The sequence below is a fragment of the Strigops habroptila genome, chromosome 1, assembly GCF_004027225.2.
Source record: "Strigops habroptila isolate Jane chromosome 1, bStrHab1.2.pri, whole genome shotgun sequence".
In the NCBI taxonomy this organism is placed as follows: domain Eukaryota; kingdom Metazoa; phylum Chordata; class Aves; order Psittaciformes; family Psittacidae; genus Strigops; species Strigops habroptila.
Window position 1 is genome coordinate 142,458,044 of NC_044277.2, and position 18,781 is coordinate 142,476,824.

An 18,781-nucleotide genomic window follows, 5' to 3' on the forward strand; every position below is an offset into this window, starting at 1 on the left:
ATCTCAAACATGCTGCCGTTAATGACTCCTTGATGATGGCTTCAACCTCAAGTTCATCGACCGGAACACTTTAATAAGGCTGTGGTTATCTTCTAGGCTCTGTGAACATCTCTTGCTCTCCTATTCTCAAGATGAGGATAAGAGCAGCAGCACGGGCACACCTGAGTTTTCACGTCATGCCATTTGTAGATGAGATTTGATCTCCCTGATTGTCGTGGTTTAAGCTACCGCTGAACCCAGAACACTGATTCAGACTGAGAAGATCATAGTTACTGTGGCCCCAAGCTAATACCTTCAGAGAGGAAAAAGGAAATGAAAGTTCAGCTGTTTGCTGATGTACAGAGGTGATGTACACCCAGACAGCACGGAGGAGACCGCAGCCAAGCCAGTGGTGCTTGGGTGTTGGAGCCACCAGCCTGCATGTCCTCCCTTCCAGAGGAGCATTCTCACTGCATGTTCTCACTGTGTTTTGGTAAGTTTTGGTATTTCCATAGAAACCTATGGGTTCAAAAGTCATGATTTAAGCCCTACCTCTCTTCTTGCCCTACCTCTCTTCTTTCCCTCCAGAGAGAGACCAGCTTTAGTCAGATGAGGCTTTTCAAGTCATGGATTGCTTGCTTTCTGCTGTCTGATCATGCAGATGTTTCTCTAAATTCAAAAAATGAAGGAATTCATGAGGCTGACATTGAAATTCTTTTACAATCCCAATTCAGCATCCACAGCCCTGTGAAAGCAAACCAGTCGCTCAAAGGTGAGAACAACATGTAACAAGATTGTAAGCTGGCAAAACCACCATCTGCTTGTCTAAAGTACTGACTTTAATTTCAACCATGACTTCACTTGAGCTGATGCCAAGATGGATTTTGTGCAGCCTGCTCAACGAACCTGCACAATTAGGATTTTCTCCAGAGTTTTGGTGTTAGATTTAGACACTTTGACTCCTGTTTTCCTTTGGCTGGTTGAGCTTTGGGACATGGATGATGGGCAGAAAAGCAAAGCAGTGAAGACAGATGGATTTGCCTCTAACCCACATGCATGCTCCAAACAGAAGGGAGGGGTGAGTCCTTCAGTGCAGCTCCTTTTGGAAACGGGAGGATTTTGAGCAGCTGATAGCACTTGAACTCAGGTTCTCTACTTTTTGGTCAGGTTTAAGGCCTGAGGGTCTTTGTTAGCACAGATCCTTCTGTGCTGTGACCCTTGGTGAATGCAGGGTGGGGATGTGAGCTGTGCTTGCCATGGGATGTGATGGGAAGGCTCCTTCCTTAGGCTCAGAGCCAGTTTCCTAGTGTTGGTTCTGAGGATAACGTTTTGGCAAAGTGCTGACTCTTTGGTTTTCCCTATCGTCGTGCTTAGGAAAACCACCCTTTCCTGAACTATTATTGCATTTCTTCTCCATTGGTCTCAAAAACAATGATCCACAGATTTGCCTCTTTCCATTTTAACCTGTTGTGATGTTATATATGCTGGTGGAAAGCAGGTACGATGCCGGCATGAGTTTGGGCAGCAGCTAATTAATATCAGAGGTTTTCTTCTGCTCACCCTACTTCCTCACAGCATGTTTTTTATTGTCCACCCCATTTCTCTCCTATTCTTCTTTGAGGTTACTGTGATGTGGCTGAGACACAGATCCTCCTCCTGCAGAGCAGATTTGGTCAAGGCAGCAGAGGAATGAAACCCAGAATGCTGCCCCAGCCATGGGTCAAACCACCAAGCTGCACAGCCCCACATGGAAAGAGGTTTAGACTGGAGATGAGGAACAATTCCTTCCCCAGAGGGTGCTCAGGCATTGGAACAGGCTGCCCAGGGCAGTGCTGGAGTCACCGTCCCTGCAAGTGTTCACACCCCGTGTAGCCGAGGCCCTCAGTGCCATGGGTTAGTGGTGGCCTTGGCAGTGCTGGGCAACGGTTGGACTGGATGATCTTAAAGGTCTTTTCCAACCTGGCTGATTCTATGGTTCTATGCATCTATGATTCTATGAGTTTGGATCTCCCCTTTGCTCTCCTGCTGTTGATACTAGTGAGGAAGGCTGGAGCCTCCCTAGAGGAGGAGGGGGGCTGCAGGCAAAGAGCAAGCACCATTCACCATTGTGGTGGCTTGCCTTTGAACTGGTAACTGAGCCTTGAAAAGCCAGCTCTCGTAACTGCTGATCTTGATAATAACTGTGTGAATACTGTTTTCTAGCCCACCCTTCCACTTTCCAGCCATTGTGCGGCGGCACTGCCTCATTTCTTGGCTTGGCGATACCTGCTCATTTCCTAGGAGCTGAATCAAAACAGCCTCTGATCTCCCTGCCCATTTCCTTGCCTAGCTGGGCATGAAATCACAGGTCTGCGTTAGTGCCAGGAGCATCCAGCTTCCTTTTGTGGGCTTATTCCAGCCACTGTTTTGCTAGCTGAAAGCCTTCCAAATTCAGCATCACAGCCTACTTATGGGTTTCCCAAAGCCACGTAAACTTTTCTGACTGCGGCCCTGGGGCAGTTTCCATAAGCATAGGTTCTTCTGCCCTCTTCTTTTCATCTTGAACTAGTTTCTTTACAGCTAGCAGGAGCTACTCTTTATCTAAGCAGGAGACCAGGCTTGAAACCAGGGAGTAAAGTGCTTTTACTGGGAAGTAGAATCTGTAATTGGCCAGATTTAAAAAAATCATGGACAAACCCCTGGTTTCTTGGTGTAATTACAGCCTTTCTACTTCCCGTTAACCCTTCCATGAGTTAGCTATTGCTCTCTTTCCCCCTGTGCCTGCTGTTTCTCTCTGATGGGCTGTATGTGCCTAATGAGCCTCCAGCTGTGAATCAAGAAGCGTGAATCATCAGGATCTCAAAAGCATGATGTCTGCTCAAAGAGCCACATTACAGAGGACCTTTGAGACGCCATCATTTAACTGGAACTGCAGCCTCAGGCTTCAGCAGGAGCCCGGGCAGGGGATGGGCTGGGTATGAATAATGTGTTCAAACTGCAACAGGGCAAGTTCATGTTAGATCTAAGGCAGAAGTTCTTCCCTGTGAGGGTGCTGAGGCGCTGGCACAGGGTGCCCAGAGAAGCTGTGGCTGCCCCATCCCTGGCAGTGTTCAAGGCCAGGCTGGACACAGGGGCTTGGAGCAACCTGGTCTAGTGGAAGGTGTCCCTGCCCATGGCAGGGGGTTGGAACTGGATGAGCCTTAAGGTCCCTTCCAACACAACCCAGTCAGGGATTCTATGGCCGTGGGCCTTCCTGCTTTTAGGTGGCCATTCCCTGTAGCATCTCTGTTCAGGACCCATTGCATCAACACTTCAGCTTGCTCCTGTTGGGTGCATTTGCAGGGGTTTATGAACTTTTATAATGTGAAGGATTTATTATTTTCAATCTACATAGGGCAGAACTGGAGCAAAGCCCCCTGTGAATAGGGGTTACAGCCAGAGACAGGTTTTTTGAGTCTACTTTCCATTTTTCTCCTTTTCAAGAAAAATGATGGTGGTGTTTAGCACAGGACCTGCTGGCTGGCACAGGGAGAGGCCCCTTGGTTGCAGACCTGTCCTAAGATGTTAATGGAAAGCTGCCCTGCTGTTCTCATTTAAGCTGGGGAACTGGAGAAATGCAACATTCCAGAGAATCCCAGCCACCCAGAAACCTGTGGTTAGGGTCTGCTTTCAGACTTCAGAGACATCCATTTCGCACACAGCAGCAAAAGGAGCATTTTGGTTTTGTCCCCAGTGTGGCAGGACATGAATCAAAGCAAAGGCAGGCGAGCAAATCTGGAGCCAAGGAAAACTGGGAGGTGCTGAGTTCCCAAAAGTGCCTTGGGTAGGTAAATGCTACTTAAATGTCAGGAGAAGGGAACATGTATGTAGGTGTCTGGCATCTCTTTGAGCTCCATTCCATTTGGGGATAGTCCAGGCAGGAGAACAGTAAATCCCCAAAATATATATCCTCTGGCCTAAATCTGAGTGGTTTGGGTGTGTGTGGTAAAGGGGAGTGAAAATCAAACCCGTTCCTCCTTGGCTTCAAAAGTTTGGACTCCGAATGCGAGGGAGCTCTACTCAGGTAGGATATAAGGGCAAAGTTTTCCTTATTCAGCAGAAGTGCAAGGCAGGGTAACGCAGTTGTGGCCAAACTAAATCAACAGCAGCTCTTTTTCTAGCTACACCCCTGTTTATCTCAGACCTTTTATGCTCCTACGACTTCAGCGGTTCACATTGTGCTGGGTGGCATCTTGCCTTAATTCTTCAGGAAAGATTTAAGGTTAAAGCCCAATATCCGGAGCACTTTGTTCTCCCAAATGCCCGTTCCCCCTCCTCTCCTTTCTCTGCATGAATTTCCTCCACTTGCTCAGATTGTTCCTGTTCCTCCTGCAGGAAAGACTCACCTGCTTGTGCTGCAGCACCCAAAACCATCAGGCAGTGGTCTTGGTTTAGGCTGCCAGGCTGCTCAGCACAGCCCAACTGCTTCAAGAAGTCACGCTGGGACCCTGCAAGGTGGCCTCAGGGACAACAGCATTTTGTGGAACACATTTTCCTCAGTCTGCCCTCCCCGTGGCTGCACACAGGCTGGGGGGACCACAGCAGCCCTTGCAGTGGGGATAAACCAGGAATCTCCATGCAGGGCCTTGCATCCTCCCATGTGCTGCCTCTGCTCCTGTCACACTGGCAGCATCTGTGCAGGCAGCATCCCTACAGGCAGCATCCCTTGCAGGGCTGCTTGGGCCCCTCTCTGCTCACTCGGCCACCCAAACACCATTTCACACTTCATGTTGTGACACACAGAATCATAGAATCAACCAGGTCAGAAAAGACCATTAAGATCATCAAGTCCAACTGTTCTCCAGCACTGCCAAGGCCACCACTAACCCATGGCACTGAGGGCCTCATCTACACCGTGTGTGAACACTTGCAGGGATGGTGACTCCGCCAATTCCCAAACTCCTGCTATTTTACTAAAAAGCCATAGGAAACCATTCCAGCTCTACTCCCAGCCTTTCTTTATGTTTAGCTTAGCAGACTCTCAGCACATTCATTCCCTTTTATTTCTAAGCAAACCCAAGCAGTGTGCTAAGAAACACAACCCCTCTGGGATGTTCCCAGCCTTGGCTGGAGCCGCTGAGCCCCCCCGGGGCCGGGAGGCTGCCTCTGGCCGGAGCTCAGCGGGCGGCTCTCTAGGACAGTGCTTTGGGATCCAAGCCGGCTGTGTGAGGGCAGAGCAGAGCCACTGCAGCCCTGCTCGGCATGGCGCTGCGGGGAGCCTGCCTGCTCCTCTGCCTCCTCTCCCTCGCCCACATCTCCAGCCAGCAAAACGGGAAAGCCCGGCAGAAACCAGCAGCTTCCAAGAAAGGTAAAGGAGCTTTGGCATGTTCCCTGTGGGAAACCTTGCGGGGTTTGGGGGGATGCAGTTGGCTCCGATATTCGGGGATTTAACAGTGCTTTAATGAAACTTTTAAATAAGCAGCTAAAACCCTAATGAAGTGTTATTTTTTCCCCCTGTGGGAATGATCATGGAGCCCTTCTTTAGCACAGTGAAATGTTTTGAGTGGGTTCCTACCTTAAATAAGTTTGGTGGGATGGCTTGGTCTGAATTTCAGAGGGCAACACGTTTTCCATGTTATCTAAGCTTCTCCCCAAACTTTTCCTTTATTAAACTCTCCATTTCTACACCCCCCACCCCTCCTCATTCATTTGTTTTCAGAAACAAGTGGCAGATGACAAAAAACTTTTGTAGATTTGGAGACAGGAGTAGGCAGATAATATATAATCCCTTAAATGGGAACATGGATCTTGGTTTTAAAACACTTGCCCCTGGTGCATGTTGAGCTGTACACAAGCTCCAACCTCTCAAGCTTAGCAGAGGGCAAGAGACATGAAAAGATGCTGAAGTTTTCTTTTCCCTTGTGTGTTTGGTTTTTCCTTCTCTTCTCCTTTTTTGCCACTGTCCCACCCTTCCTCTCTCTGACTCAATGCATATTAATCCTAGAAGGCAGGTAAGGAAGCAGCAGCTTGCTTCCATCCCGGTGGCGTGAGAACCTGCCTGATGTGTCTGACTTGGACCACTTCTGGCAAGCTATTTCCTGCTTGGAATGAAGCAGGGAGCAAGGGAGAAGCATCCCAGGAATTTGCTTGGCCGGGCTGCTCTCTGCTCACCCAGTGGCTGTTTTCATCAGATCTCATCCTTGAGAAGTTTTTCCTTTCTCTCCCATTAGATCTCTCTACGGAATCGTGGCATAGCTGCTTATTCTACATCTTCAGTCTGTGGTTGTTCTCTAGAGCAAAAAATACCCCCTTGGGTTCATATTGGGCACAAAAGTGCATGGAACTCCCTGGAGGTACCAGGAGAGAGAGACAGATTACTTAGAGAAATCCTGTTTTTCTCCCCATATCACTGCAACTGCGGTTTGTAACTCATTGGTGACAAGAAGGTGGGAGAAAAATCACCTTTTTGACAGGAAAATCAGGCTCTGATTTAAAACCATTTGCGGGGGCTGTCCCGAAAATCCAGTCATCTGCTGGCAGCTTTTACTGAGAGCTTCAGAGTTCCTTTTCAAAGTCAGGTTTTCTGTGGGGAAAAGGAAAACACCCAACAACTTGGCATGTTTTGGGCAGCCACATCAGCTGCACTGCCTTTACTGGAAACTTCCAGCGTCCCTTGGTTGACATTCTTCTGACTTTTGCCCATGCCAGTGGGTGGGAAAAGAGGGAGGAAAGGGCTAAAACTCCCCTGTGAGGCTCCTCTTTGTCCCCAACCCCTTGCCACATCCAAGCCTGCTGATGCCCACCCGCTGCAGGGGCCCGAAAGGCCCCATCCCATCCCCATCCCAGGCCTCCAGCGCCCCATCTCTGCTCACCCCTTACTCTTTTCCAGGGAGGGTCAGGCAGGGTCGTGGTGTTTGGCTGGTTTTATTTCTTTTTCATCTGTGCAGCCAAACCACAAATGTTAGAAAAGAAAACGCTGATTCGAGCCAAGCTTTTTATTTATTTATCTGCATTTTTTCATTTTCTTTTTTGCTTCTTTTCTTTTTGTAATTATTGCTTACATTTGGATCTGCTTCAAAACAAAAATGCTGCTGTTTCAACATGAAAAAGCCAAACCATAGCATGTAGAAAACGCTGAGATAGCACATTCACTTGGCCTGCTTTTGCGGGGGGGTCTCCCTCAAATTGTTCCCCAGTGATTTTTATAGGCGCAGTGATTCAGGAAACAATCCCTGAACCCCAGTGTCCTGGGGGGCAAGTGGGACTTGCCCACAAGGGTGCCCAGCAGAGGTGGGCAATGGCACCCCTCAACGTGGGGACAAGCCCTTGGTCAGACTCTCAGTGCAGTGAGGGCACAAGGAGGGAACATCTCTGTGTAGCTCTCACATGTGTTTTGAAGGTAAATGGAGATGGAAATTGGAGTCTGGATGCTTAAATCAGTGGATAGGGACTGATTTGGGCTCTACTCCTGATGCTGCCCAGAATTTTGGTGTAACCTTGAAGCCTGGGTGCTCTTCCCTGAAAATCATGGAATCCCAGACTGGTTTGGGTTGGAAGGGACCTTAAAGCTCATCCAGTTCCAAACCCCTGCCACGGGCAGGGACACCTTCCACAGACCCAAGCTATAAATAGCCTTGCTTCAGGGAGGAGAGCCTCGAGGAAATGACAGCGCAGAGAGCAAAACCCTCTGGCAATAAAATAGGGAACTCTGTGTCTGTTGATGTAGCCACAGTGCTCCCTTTGTAGCTGGAGTGCAAATTCACCAGTCTCGGTTCTCCCTGTGATGTCCTGCTGAATGCACTGCTTGTAGAAGCATCTTGTGGCCCAGGATTTGGACACAAGGTGGTATAAAGGGACAGAGTGCTTAGGTAGTTATCAAGGAGATGTGTCACCTTGATGGGAACCCACCAGCAAACCTGGCTGGAACAATGTAAAGAGCAAGATTCCTTGGCAGTGTCCTGCTGTGGCCCTTGGATGTTACTTAAACCTAAAAGTGACATTTGTTCTGCTGCAAGACAGGTTTGCATGAGAAAAAAACCACAACAAATGGCATTAATCAGCTGTTTCCCACAGTGTTTTCATCAAAGGCAGTAAAATAATAACCAGTGCCTCAGTGGTAAGTGAACCTATTAAAGTTAATAGAGCAATAAATAAAGCAGCTTAATGCCCTCCTCTTGTTGTGTCTGGCTTTTCATATCCATGGCACCATGTAATCTTTGAGCTGGTGGGTTTGGTCACCGTCCAAGCTGCTTCCCCACTTGCCTGGCTTGGTGCCTCTGCTCCCCATCTCCTTGACCCTCGAGGAAGCCCGTCCTACTGTGCTGGGGACAAATTGTCCCTCTTCCTTTCACGCTGTGAGGACTACCAGCTGCTTACACCAGGTGAGGTCAAGCAATAGGAGCAGCAGAGATAGTGTCATGACTACAAATGCCTCAACATCTGATCTCCCACCACCTTTTGCTCCTAGATAGGGGAAATCCAAGTATTGATTAATAGCTGCTTAGAGCCATTGCAGAGGCAACATACCTAGCAAGACATGGGATTTAGCAGGCTGCAGCTGGCCAAGGAGCTGTTCATCATCAGCTTTATGTGGCAGCACCATCAGATGGTGTCCTCCTGCGTTTTGGCCTCTTGACCCCCATGCAGCACCACCCCAGGTGAGTGCCACACACAGGAGCTCCAGAGATGAGCCTGCACCTTGTGATGCTTGTGTGTGTGACCCCCCCACCCCAGCACTGCAGCAGCAGCCCAAGGAACACCCCTGTGGTAGGAAGCTCCATGGAGTGCAAAGCCCCAAAACCTAAACTGGGAAAACTGGGTTGATGGTGGAAACAGGCTAGCGAGCACGAGGATCCCTCTGAGGGATGTGCAAGGGGACCTGGGTGTTGACATTTCCTTTTGTTTGTCTTTCTCTGCAGGCAGAGAAAGTGTTGATGATAGGAACAGCTTTGGTTCTCCCCTGGGCATGCAGCCAATATTTATGCTCCTCCCTTGATTTCCCCACCAGATGGTGTGAGCCTCAAAATGATTGAAGACCTGAAGGCCATGATTGACAACATCTCTCAGGAGGTTGCTCTACTGAAGGAAAAGCAAGCTCTCCAGACAGGTAAAGGACTTGCTGAAGAAGGCATGGTGTTTGCTTTGAGCGAGGAGCTGCTTATAAAGCGGCTACAATTGCTCCACTCATTTTGACAAGAGATGCCCAAGCACCCAAGATGCCAAGATAGACATGGAGTCCATCACAGGGAGATGTTGGGGTATCAAAGTGCAGTTCCTCCAGGCAGATGAAACCCCTCAGGCAGTTAATGGCATGTAGTCGCCCTCTTGATGTGCTAGAGCTTCCCATTTGTAAAGCTGTGGTACTCCTATGACACTAAGCCAGATGTTCATGTTCCTGTATGAGTTAGAGGGATGGGTAATGGATTAGTCTGTGCTTTAGTCAAATGTAGCTTGCTTTTTTGTCTGACCCCAGTGAAATAGTGACCTGGTTTCTTATGTATACCATGGTATTGCTCGCTGGAGGTCAATCCCACTGTGCTTCATTGAACACGTACAGAGGGCAGTCCCAAAATGTCCATCTTCCAGCCATTGCTCCACAGTTACTTTCTACAAACTCCACCGACATCAACAGGAGAAGAATTTGCAGAACATGAAGCAGAAATGAGATGAAAATGCAAGTTAAGGAGAATTTTCTCCTTCAAAGAAAAGCAACACAAGCAAAATCAAGGCTTTAGTTCCAAGCTCATATTCATTAAGATGAAATTGGTTTGGATATTAATATGTGGCTCTGATTAGTTCTTGTTTGGCCACAGAACCCTGTACTGCCAAGGTTTAGAGCTTGAAAGAAAAGCAAAACAAATTGCTATCCCTACCAATAAAATCAGAGGCAAGTAGAAATTTCCTCTGAAGGCCTCAAGTGATGCAGGCACAATGCTTCTGAGCAAAGCTTGTTAAAAAAGACACTTTCTTCATCTTGCCTACTTAAGGTGATGTAACTGGCATTGCAGACTTCTTCCCCAAACCCTCGGCAGCACCCATCACACACCATGCCTCCAACAAGCGCATCAGAGAAAGCTGGGGAAGAGCATGGCCAGGGCAGAAGGACCAGGCTGTGCCTCTGCTCTGGCAGAGCCCAGGAGGGGCACCCCGAAGCCTATTTATCCCAGTGGTTTGCAGGCAGGGAGAGCACATCCCCACGGTTCATAGAATCATAGAATCCCAGACTGGTTTGGGTTGGAAAGGACCTTAAAGCTCATCCAGTTCCAACCCCCTGCCATGGGCAGGAACACCTCACACTAGAGCAGGTTGCTCCAAGCCCCTGTGTCCAACCTGGCCTTGAACACTGCCAGGGATGGGGCAGCCACAGCTTCTCTGGGCACCCTGTGCCAGCGCCTCAGCACCCTCACAGGGAAGAACTTCTGCCTTAGATCCAACCTGAACTTCCCCTGTTTCAGTTTGAACCCATCACCCCTTGTCCTATTGCTACAGTCCCTGTTAAAGAGTCCCATCTCTGGTAGCTGTGTTCTGCAAAGGAGCGACAGGGCCCCTGGGACTCCTGTGCTGCTGAGGGTCACTGTGCAGCCTAAGAAATGAGCTCTGTAGCTTGGCCACTGTGTTTGTTGCTGCTACCTCTTCCCATGCACCGTTTTTAACCCCAGTTCTCTTTTCTGTCTTCTTTTTTTGTTCTGTTTGTGCCGTGACCTCTCAGTTTGCCTGAAAGGCACCAAAATCCACCTAAAATGCTTCCTTGCGTTTCCGGAGACCAAGACATACCACGAGGCCAGTGAGAACTGCATCTCGCAGGGCGGCACGCTCAGCACCCCACAGGGCGGCGAGGAGAACGATGCGCTCTACGACTACATGCGCAAGAGCATCGGCTCCGAGGCGGAGATCTGGCTGGGCCTCAACGACATGGCTGTGGAGGGCAAGTGGGTCGACATGACGGGGGGCCCCATCCGCTACAAGAACTGGGAGACTGAAATCACCACCCAGCCCGATGGCGGCAAGCTGGAAAACTGCGCGGCCTTGTCGGGAGCTGCCATCGGGAAGTGGTTTGACAAGAGGTGCAAAGAGCAGCTGCCCTATGTCTGCCAGTTCATGATCGTGTAGTGGCGGGGGTCCCCCCTGCATCCCAGGTCTTCACCCTGGGATTATAAAGCTGTAGGTATGTGTGTGTGTGTACATGTATGTTTGCGCGCACACACGTTCGAGTAGAGCCACTCTTTGCCAAGAGAGTTGTCACGGCTCCGTGTGGAAGTAGAGAGCGTTAGAGCATTTCATTTGGCCACATCCAGCCCCGTTAGCAGCTGCAGCGTTCTTCCTAAGGCACAATCTATAGATATATTTTTTTACACAGGGAATTTATTAGGGCTATATAGGCTCGGTTGTTTTGGCAAAGAACCAGTGCAGCAGTCCAGCAACCAGCCAAGGCTGTCACTCTGCAATGTCCTTTCCCATCTTGCTGAGCTTTGCTGGGACACCAGCATAGCTAGTTCCTGCATTCTTCTCTTGTTTTGCTTCCCCATAAGCCCTGGCAGAAATCCATGGGAGCTCCGTGTTCCTCACAGTGCCCCGATTCAGGCTCCTGGGGATGGAGGTCCTGTCTCAGCAAGCAGAGGGAGTTACTCCTGCTTTGCATTGAGAGATACAATTGGGCTTATTGGCTGAGTACCAGCTGCTCAATGGGTTGTCCAACTAGTCCAGTTATGTGCATGAATGAAATAGCAAGTACCAGGCATGGTACTTACTAATTCATTCCTTACCAGGCATTGACTTACTGAGAAGGCGGGTGTCCTTTCCGGAAGCATTCCCTGCTTTCCTGGTCCTTTTCTCATCAGCCAGATGCCAGTTTCACTGATTCCTGTGAGAGAGCGAGACCCACTGCCAAATCCTTTACAAAATCCCATTGGAAGCTTTATTTGTGCTCCAGCATCATGGGGGAAGCAGTGATGACTTGCAGCATAGTCAATCAAATATATTATTGGAAATAGAAGATGAAAGCATTACGTAAATAACAGAAACTTAATGCTATTAGGGAATACTCTGCCATATGAAAAACAACTGTGTATTGAAAACAAACTCCAGGACAACTGACTTTACCAGCTTTAGGAATCATCTGACCTCTTTAAGTGATGTAAACCCGGGTGAAATATTCCAGTCCCATCCACGGTCCTCAGCAAAAATAAATCTGAAGGTAATTTTTTGCTGATAAAAGGCTTAAAGACAGTAAAAACTAAATAAACAGCAATGATGGGAAAGAAGTGAAGGCTACCCCTGCAGCTTTGCTAGCTGTTGGCTGGAAGGTAGCAGTGGTTCTTTCTTTGCAGTCCAGTGCTTGGTAGTAACCCTCAAGTCCAGGTTGGGGGTGTTGAGACATGATGCTTTTGGGGAGCCCATGGGAGAGGTATTTCCATTTGCTGCTTTGTTTAAAAGCAGCTCAACGGTGGGTCTTCCACGATATCAAGTGGAAGCCAAGCTGGAGGGATCAAAACACACACAAATGCAGAGTGCACACTTCCAAGGCTGTCACTATTGCCAAACTCTCCGCTGTTTAAATTACTATAAAATAAAGATATATATAGAGCTTGCTGAAGGAATGGAGTTGAGTCAGTGTGGTTGGAGTGCTTTTTTCTCCTTGCATTTCCCTTCAGAGCAGCTCCAGGGATGTGTCAGGAGGTCAGAGAGATCAAAGGCAGAGGGGGAAAGCAGAAAGTGAGAGCCTGCTGCCCTGTGATATGGTTTGTAAGATAACCCCGCTTCTCTATTATCATCCCCATCACATGCCATACATGTGGGATATGCATAGGAAAATAAGATTTCCTTCCTCCCCTTGCCTTGCTGTTGGGGAATTTCATACTGAAATACAAGCCACCCCATAAGTGCTGGGGGAGGTGGCATCTTGGGCCCCAGCGTGGAGCCAGCACTTCCCAGGCTGCCTCCCACCTCCTCCACAACGAGTGGAGCATCCTGCTCCTTCCCTCACTGAGGTGGTGACGACTTCCCCATCCTCCTCATCCTCCTTCTCAGCATCCTGCAAAGCAGAGGAGACCGTACATGAAGAAGACAGTGCTCTACACCAGGCTGGGAGCGTTCAAGTGCTGCAGAACCGCACGTGGAATTAGGTTTCTCTTGCACAAGAGGACAGCCCTTTGCCAAGCTTTACTCTGGACCCTGATCCAGAAGGTTTCCAAGGCTCTCAGCTGTAGGTCATGGTTACACCCTACAAGCCAGCTTGTCTCAATATAAACCCCCCAGTTCCCTTGGCAGACGATCCCTCCATGTTTTGAGAAGCTGGAAGTGTTGCTGGCTTTGATCCTGCCTGGTCATAAACCACAAAATCTTAAAACACAAATGTGTGGTCAGAGAAATAGAAGGCTTTTATGGGAGCCCAAGAACTAAAAAGGGGTGATGTGAAAGCCACGGTCCCTAGTGATGCTGAGCTTTGGGGAAGATGTGGGTGCTGTAGCAGGACCGTCCCTACATGGAATGTGAACCTGGAAAACAGCCGTGGAGATGGATGCCAAAGGATATTCCCAGAGAGGACATTAAAGAGTCAATCTGTCAAAATCTAGAGAATAACAAGCTGCTCTCAGCAGACTTCTTACTTGTATCGCTCTTGCTCTCTATTTTCACACAGCCGCCCTCCTGCCAGCGCCACCCTTCATAGATGCTTTGCTCTTCTGAAGCTGGGAGGAGCACAGGGAAAGGGTGGCTTTGCTCCTGCTGTAGTTGTTGGATCCAGGATACCAAAACTGACCTTGCATTTTCATGGTTGCATTTACGAGTTTAGTACTATTCAACATGCTGCTTCTTTCTGTATGTTATGAACTACAAACTCTCTTTTAAAAGCCAAAGAAGAAGAAGCTTTAGAAGATCCCTCATCCTTGCTTACCACAGCACTCTTCTTTGTTTGTCTGTGGCTGCCCCCACTCCAGAGGGAACTGTGCTCCATCCAACTGTGAGATGTGGTCCGTCTGCTGGGGGCTGGCACAAGCATCACTTTTTAGATCCTCCATTAAATCTTTATGGCACTCAAGCCGCAGAGGAACATCTCCTGCCCACATAGCGCGGTCCCAACCGAAGGCACGCAGGTAATGGAAAGAAACCTCAGCTTTTCCCCCCCAAAAGAAGAAATGTGGAAGTGATCATGCCTGAACCAACGTATTGCGACACCTGCAATCGCAAATGAACCTCGCGCTGTTAAAATAGGAGATACTGTGTAAGACCCTGTGCCACTGCTGGTGCTGCTCAGCTGCCTGTGGCTCCGTAACACAGCAGAGGAAAGGTGAAGCATGAAATGTGCATCTATTTATATAAATGAAAGAAGGAACGTTACTGGGTGAGCCCACAGAAGGAGTTATCCCAGCACTACACCATCCATAGCTGGCTTCAGTAGAGCTAGGCCAATGTACTCAACTCTCAGTCCACCAAGGTGCTGAGGTACAGACCAAGTGGCTAGAAGTAAAGTGGTTTACCATAAATAATACCTTTCTGAAGCATCCCTCTGAGCAAGGGCCACAGCAGCACACTGTTAACACACCTCAGCCCCCAGCCAGCAGCCAGGTTGCTTTGGGCTTCAGTCAGTAAAAGGGCCAGGTAGGCAAAAGTGGGTGAGAATTTGGGAGTCATGAGCCAAAAGCTTGTTTTGAGTCTTGACCACTGTTATGGGACTTGGCCCTTCACAGTCCTGGGTGAATTCAGAGTTTGGTGACATGGGAAAAGGACTCCAAGCAGAGAGAGGGCAAAGATTCACACTCAGAACAAGCAACTGAACCCCACGGCTCGGCTCCTTGTGCCTGTCAAGGATTACTTAGGCCCAAGCCTCTCACCACAGCTTTACCCTGTTCCCATCATCTTTCACAAGGAACAGCCCCCAAACATGCCTGCTCCTGCTGCCACAAGGGGACGGTGCTTGTCGCGGGCTGAGACCATCAGTGGGATGCACCTCAAGAGGGAAGGAGCAAAGGAGCACCTCCATTCATCCCCGCACTGCTGAGCCTTGTTATCCCTATAGGCTCTACTGTTTGGTCCCACTCCTGAGGGAGTGCTCCATAGGCACTGAACCCCACTTCAATACCCAACCTGTCAGCATCTCCTTTTGCAAATAAACTAAAGTTACATTTCTCCAGCTCAGAAGCTGCCACAAGTGGGGAAGAAACAGACGTGTGAGGATCAGCAAACCAGGGTGAGCCATGCAAGTGCTGGGAGCAGAAATACACAACACTGGGGGGGTTTGTTACTACACTGATAGAGAGAATAATCTCCTTGGGGGTAGAAGATCGTCTCCCTGCAACCTCCTGGACACACGCTTGTGCTAGAGGCAGCAACAAGAAGCTGTGTTCAGGAAACACTGCTTGGGAAGCACCATGTTTTGTAAAGCAAATACAAGGGGAGAAATAAAACCTACACCACAAACTGCTTTGCAGGAATGCCCTGGGGCCAGCCTAGTTTCCCACTGCAGAAACAGTAACTTCTTATTCCTTTCCCTGCCCCATGCACACGGATCGCAAAAGCCAGGTCTGTGGTGGTCAGTATTTGTGTTTCTCAGGACCGGTGAGGCCAGCTCCAGTTTTGGGCTTCCCAGTACAGGGGGGACATGGACTTACCGGAGTGAGCGGAGGGAAGGGCCACAAAGAAGATGAAGGGAGTGGGGCAGCCGCTGTGTGAGGAGAGTGAGAGCTGAGACTGCTCAGCCTGGAGAAGGCTCACGGGGGCCTTATCCATGTGTTTAAATGCCTGATGGAGGCAGGTAGAGAAGACCGAGAACGCTTTGTCTGTGTGAGGATGGTCAGACCCTGGCACAGGGTGCCCAGGGAGCTGGTGGAGTCTCCATCCTTGGAGATACTCAAAACCTGACCAGACATGGCTCTGGACAACCTGCTCCCGGGGACCTTGCTCTGCACAGGAGGTAGAACAGGCAAACCCCAGAAGGCATCCTACCTACACAACTGGTTCTGCTACAGTCACAGGCATTTCAGGGGGAGACTGATGACTTTGGATACCTGATGGATGGGCTGTCATGTAAAAGCCTTCCCACAGAGAAAAGTTATCAAGAAAGCCAGTAAAGCAATCTCTTGTGGGATGTGATTTCTACACTGTAATGTTGCCAGAGCTCTAGATACTAGGTCTTGCTGCTCTGCCAAGTGTGATCAGAAGACAAGAGCTGAAACTTTATATTTCATATTCATGTTCAACCAAAAGGAAACTGAAAAAGAAAAAAAAAAAACCCATAAAAAATCCTCCACCAAAGCACCAAAAAGCAAATTAAATGTATTTTTATATTAAATTATCAGTCCAAACACACAATTCACAGGGGGTAGGTGCAGTTGTGAATCAGCTCAACCACTCTGATAGGTTTGCTTTACTGTTAGAGGAGGATAGTGCACAGGGGCAGCTTGAATTTCATAGAATCCCAGACTGGTTTGGGTTGGAAGGGACCTTAAACCTCATTTGGTTCCAACCCCCTGCCATGGGCAGGGACACCTTCCACTAGAGAAGGTTGGTCCAAGCCCCGTCCAGCCTGGCAGGACTCCTGGTACCCAGGCACCCTGTGCACGAGCGATGCCTGTGCTAGGGCTGTGATCATGATGCAGAGGACACCTGAGTGCTACAGACAGTGCAGTTATGAGACTTCAGGTTTGAATCCTGCACAGTGAAAGACAACACACACACAAAGTGAGGGCATTAAGGCTGTAAAGCTCTGGACCTTAAAAAAGATACCAGGAAATAGCGACAATGAAGGTCACCTGGAAACCTTGGTTCAACACCCTTCTTCCATTACAGCATCATGCATTAGCTGCATTGGTAATTTCAGTGCAGGGTTAGTACATTAACTGCAAGCATAACAGCAGCACTAATGGCAGCAAATGCTACTACAAGAATAGATTTGGTCAAAAGCATGACATGAAGCACCCAGGCAGAAACGTGCCCTGCTGCTCCCTCCCTCCTTCCCCTGGCTGTGAGCTAGGTATGACCAATTTCTTGGCCAACCCCCAAAGGGTGGGTCAGGGGCCCCAGTTAGTGTCCACTATCAATGTTGACAAAAGTAATCTCTCATGTTCCTACTGTTTAACTAAAGCTATGTTCAGCTCTGGGGCAACAACACAAGAGGGAGCTGTTGGAGCGAGTCCAGAGGAGGTCACCTATGGAGCTGCTGCGAGGGCTGGAGCAGCTCTGCTCTGGAGCCAGGCTGGGAGAGCTGGGCTGGTTCAGCCTGGAGAAGAGAAGGCTCCTTAAGGGGAGACCTTAGAGCAGCTCCAGCGCCTAAAGGGGCTACAGGAAACCTGAAGAGGGGCTTTGGACAAGGGCTTGTAGGGACAGGACAAGGGGGAATGGCTTTAACCTGCCAGAGGGGAGATTGAGGTGAGCTCTTAGGCAGAAGCTCTTCCCTGTGAGGGTGCTGAGGCGCTGGCACAGGGTGCCCAGAGAAGCTGTGGCTGCCCCATCCCTGGCAGTGTTCAAGGCCAGGTTGGACACAGGGGCTTGGAGCAACCTGCTCTAGTGAAAGGTGTCTCTGCCCATGGCAGGGGGTTGGAACTGGATGAGCTTTAAGGTCCCCCTCAATCCAAACCAGTCTGGGATTCTATGATATTCTGCTGACAAAGATGAAGACAGAATAGTGATTTAACTAAACATCACATGTAGGAGTGAAGACTCAATAGCCAGAGGGGTACCAACTTCAACTAACACCACCAAAAGCAACTGCTAGCTCAGGAATGCCCAGGGGCAGCACAATTGGTCCTCACCATCCCCAAAAGCCCAGCACACCCTGCCTATCTGCTGGCAGGAAAGAGAGGTGGTTGTGATTTTTCCAGGAACAGAGAAAATTTCATTCACAGCTCCCACCACAGCAAATAGGGTGCTCTTCTTGTGTCTGCATCCTCACAATTGAGTGGTGAGACAGTGCAAAATTTGACATACATTATTGTTAACAGTAAGAAATACCAGAATGAGGCAAAATTACTCCCAAATGAAACATACAGGAAAATATCTATGCTCAGAATAAGTCTCACCTTAATGATTAAAGTTAGAATTGGTGTCTGAGCCTTCAAAAGCAAAAAGAGGCATTATTCTCAACATGTTTTCCTACTTCAAGGCAGCAGGAAGGGGAACAGCTCCTCTGTTTTGTCCCTCAGTGACACAAAGCCATGGAGTCATCACCTAAAACAAAGTGTGAACTGGTGGAGACATTTTTCCTATGGTAAATGTTAGTGAAGCCATTACAGATTTTGGGAAGCATAGCTTGGAAAGGAGGTTGCTGGTAGCAACATGATTCATTGCACTGCTGGTGGACCTGGCTTCCAGAAGGGTGGCCACAAAAACCTAAGGAGAACGTGTAGCAGTTTGATCTGCAGAACTGAGCAGCCCATAATCAAGTGTCAGAATACACAAGTATTTAGTAAATTGCCCATTTTCCTCGGATCTTTCACTGGGAAGGAAAAACACTGAATTGTCTTCAGCGATATCAGACATAGGCATGAACTCATCTGTGTTGCCAGGTTTAAGAATATTTGGAAACTTATTCTCTGTTAATCCAAAGAAAAGAAATTAGGGAAGAAGATCTAATGGCTTGCTGCCTTTTTTTTGCTCCGCAGGAGTGAGCTATAAAATGTTCACCAAACAATCATACTAGAAGATTCCATTATGCCTTTGCTTACTTTTTAGGGTTTAACACTTATTAAATAAACTCTCATTAACTTAAGGAAACGAGTGAAGGGAAAACATACTTTTGTGGTTTAACTCCAGCTGGTAACTAAGTACCATGCAGCCACTGCCTTATATGCATCTTCACACCCCCCCTGGTGGGACAAGGAGAATTGGAAAAGATAAAACCCATGGGTTGAGA

At 48.7% G+C, this 18,781-nt stretch overlaps 1 protein-coding gene across 2 annotated transcripts; it reads left to right on the forward strand.

Annotated features, from left to right (window-relative positions):
- The first annotated feature begins 566 nt into the window (after positions 1-566).
- CLEC3B (C-type lectin domain family 3 member B) lies at positions 567-12,542 on the forward strand. 2 transcript variants are annotated; one of them, XM_030475898.1, is made up of 3 exons: positions 567-751; positions 8,945-9,043; positions 10,646-12,542. In XM_030475898.1, exons 1-3 carry the CDS (start codon positions 589-591, stop codon positions 11,044-11,046), a joined length of 663 nt encoding a protein of 220 aa, XP_030331758.1. In that variant the 5' UTR covers positions 567-588; the 3' UTR covers positions 11,047-12,542. The 2 variants fall into 2 exon arrangements, with proteins under 2 accessions (XP_030331758.1, XP_030331767.1); XM_030475907.1 differs by lacking the exon at positions 567-751 and adding an exon at positions 4,853-5,305.
- The last annotated feature ends 6,239 nt before the right edge of the window (positions 12,543-18,781 follow it).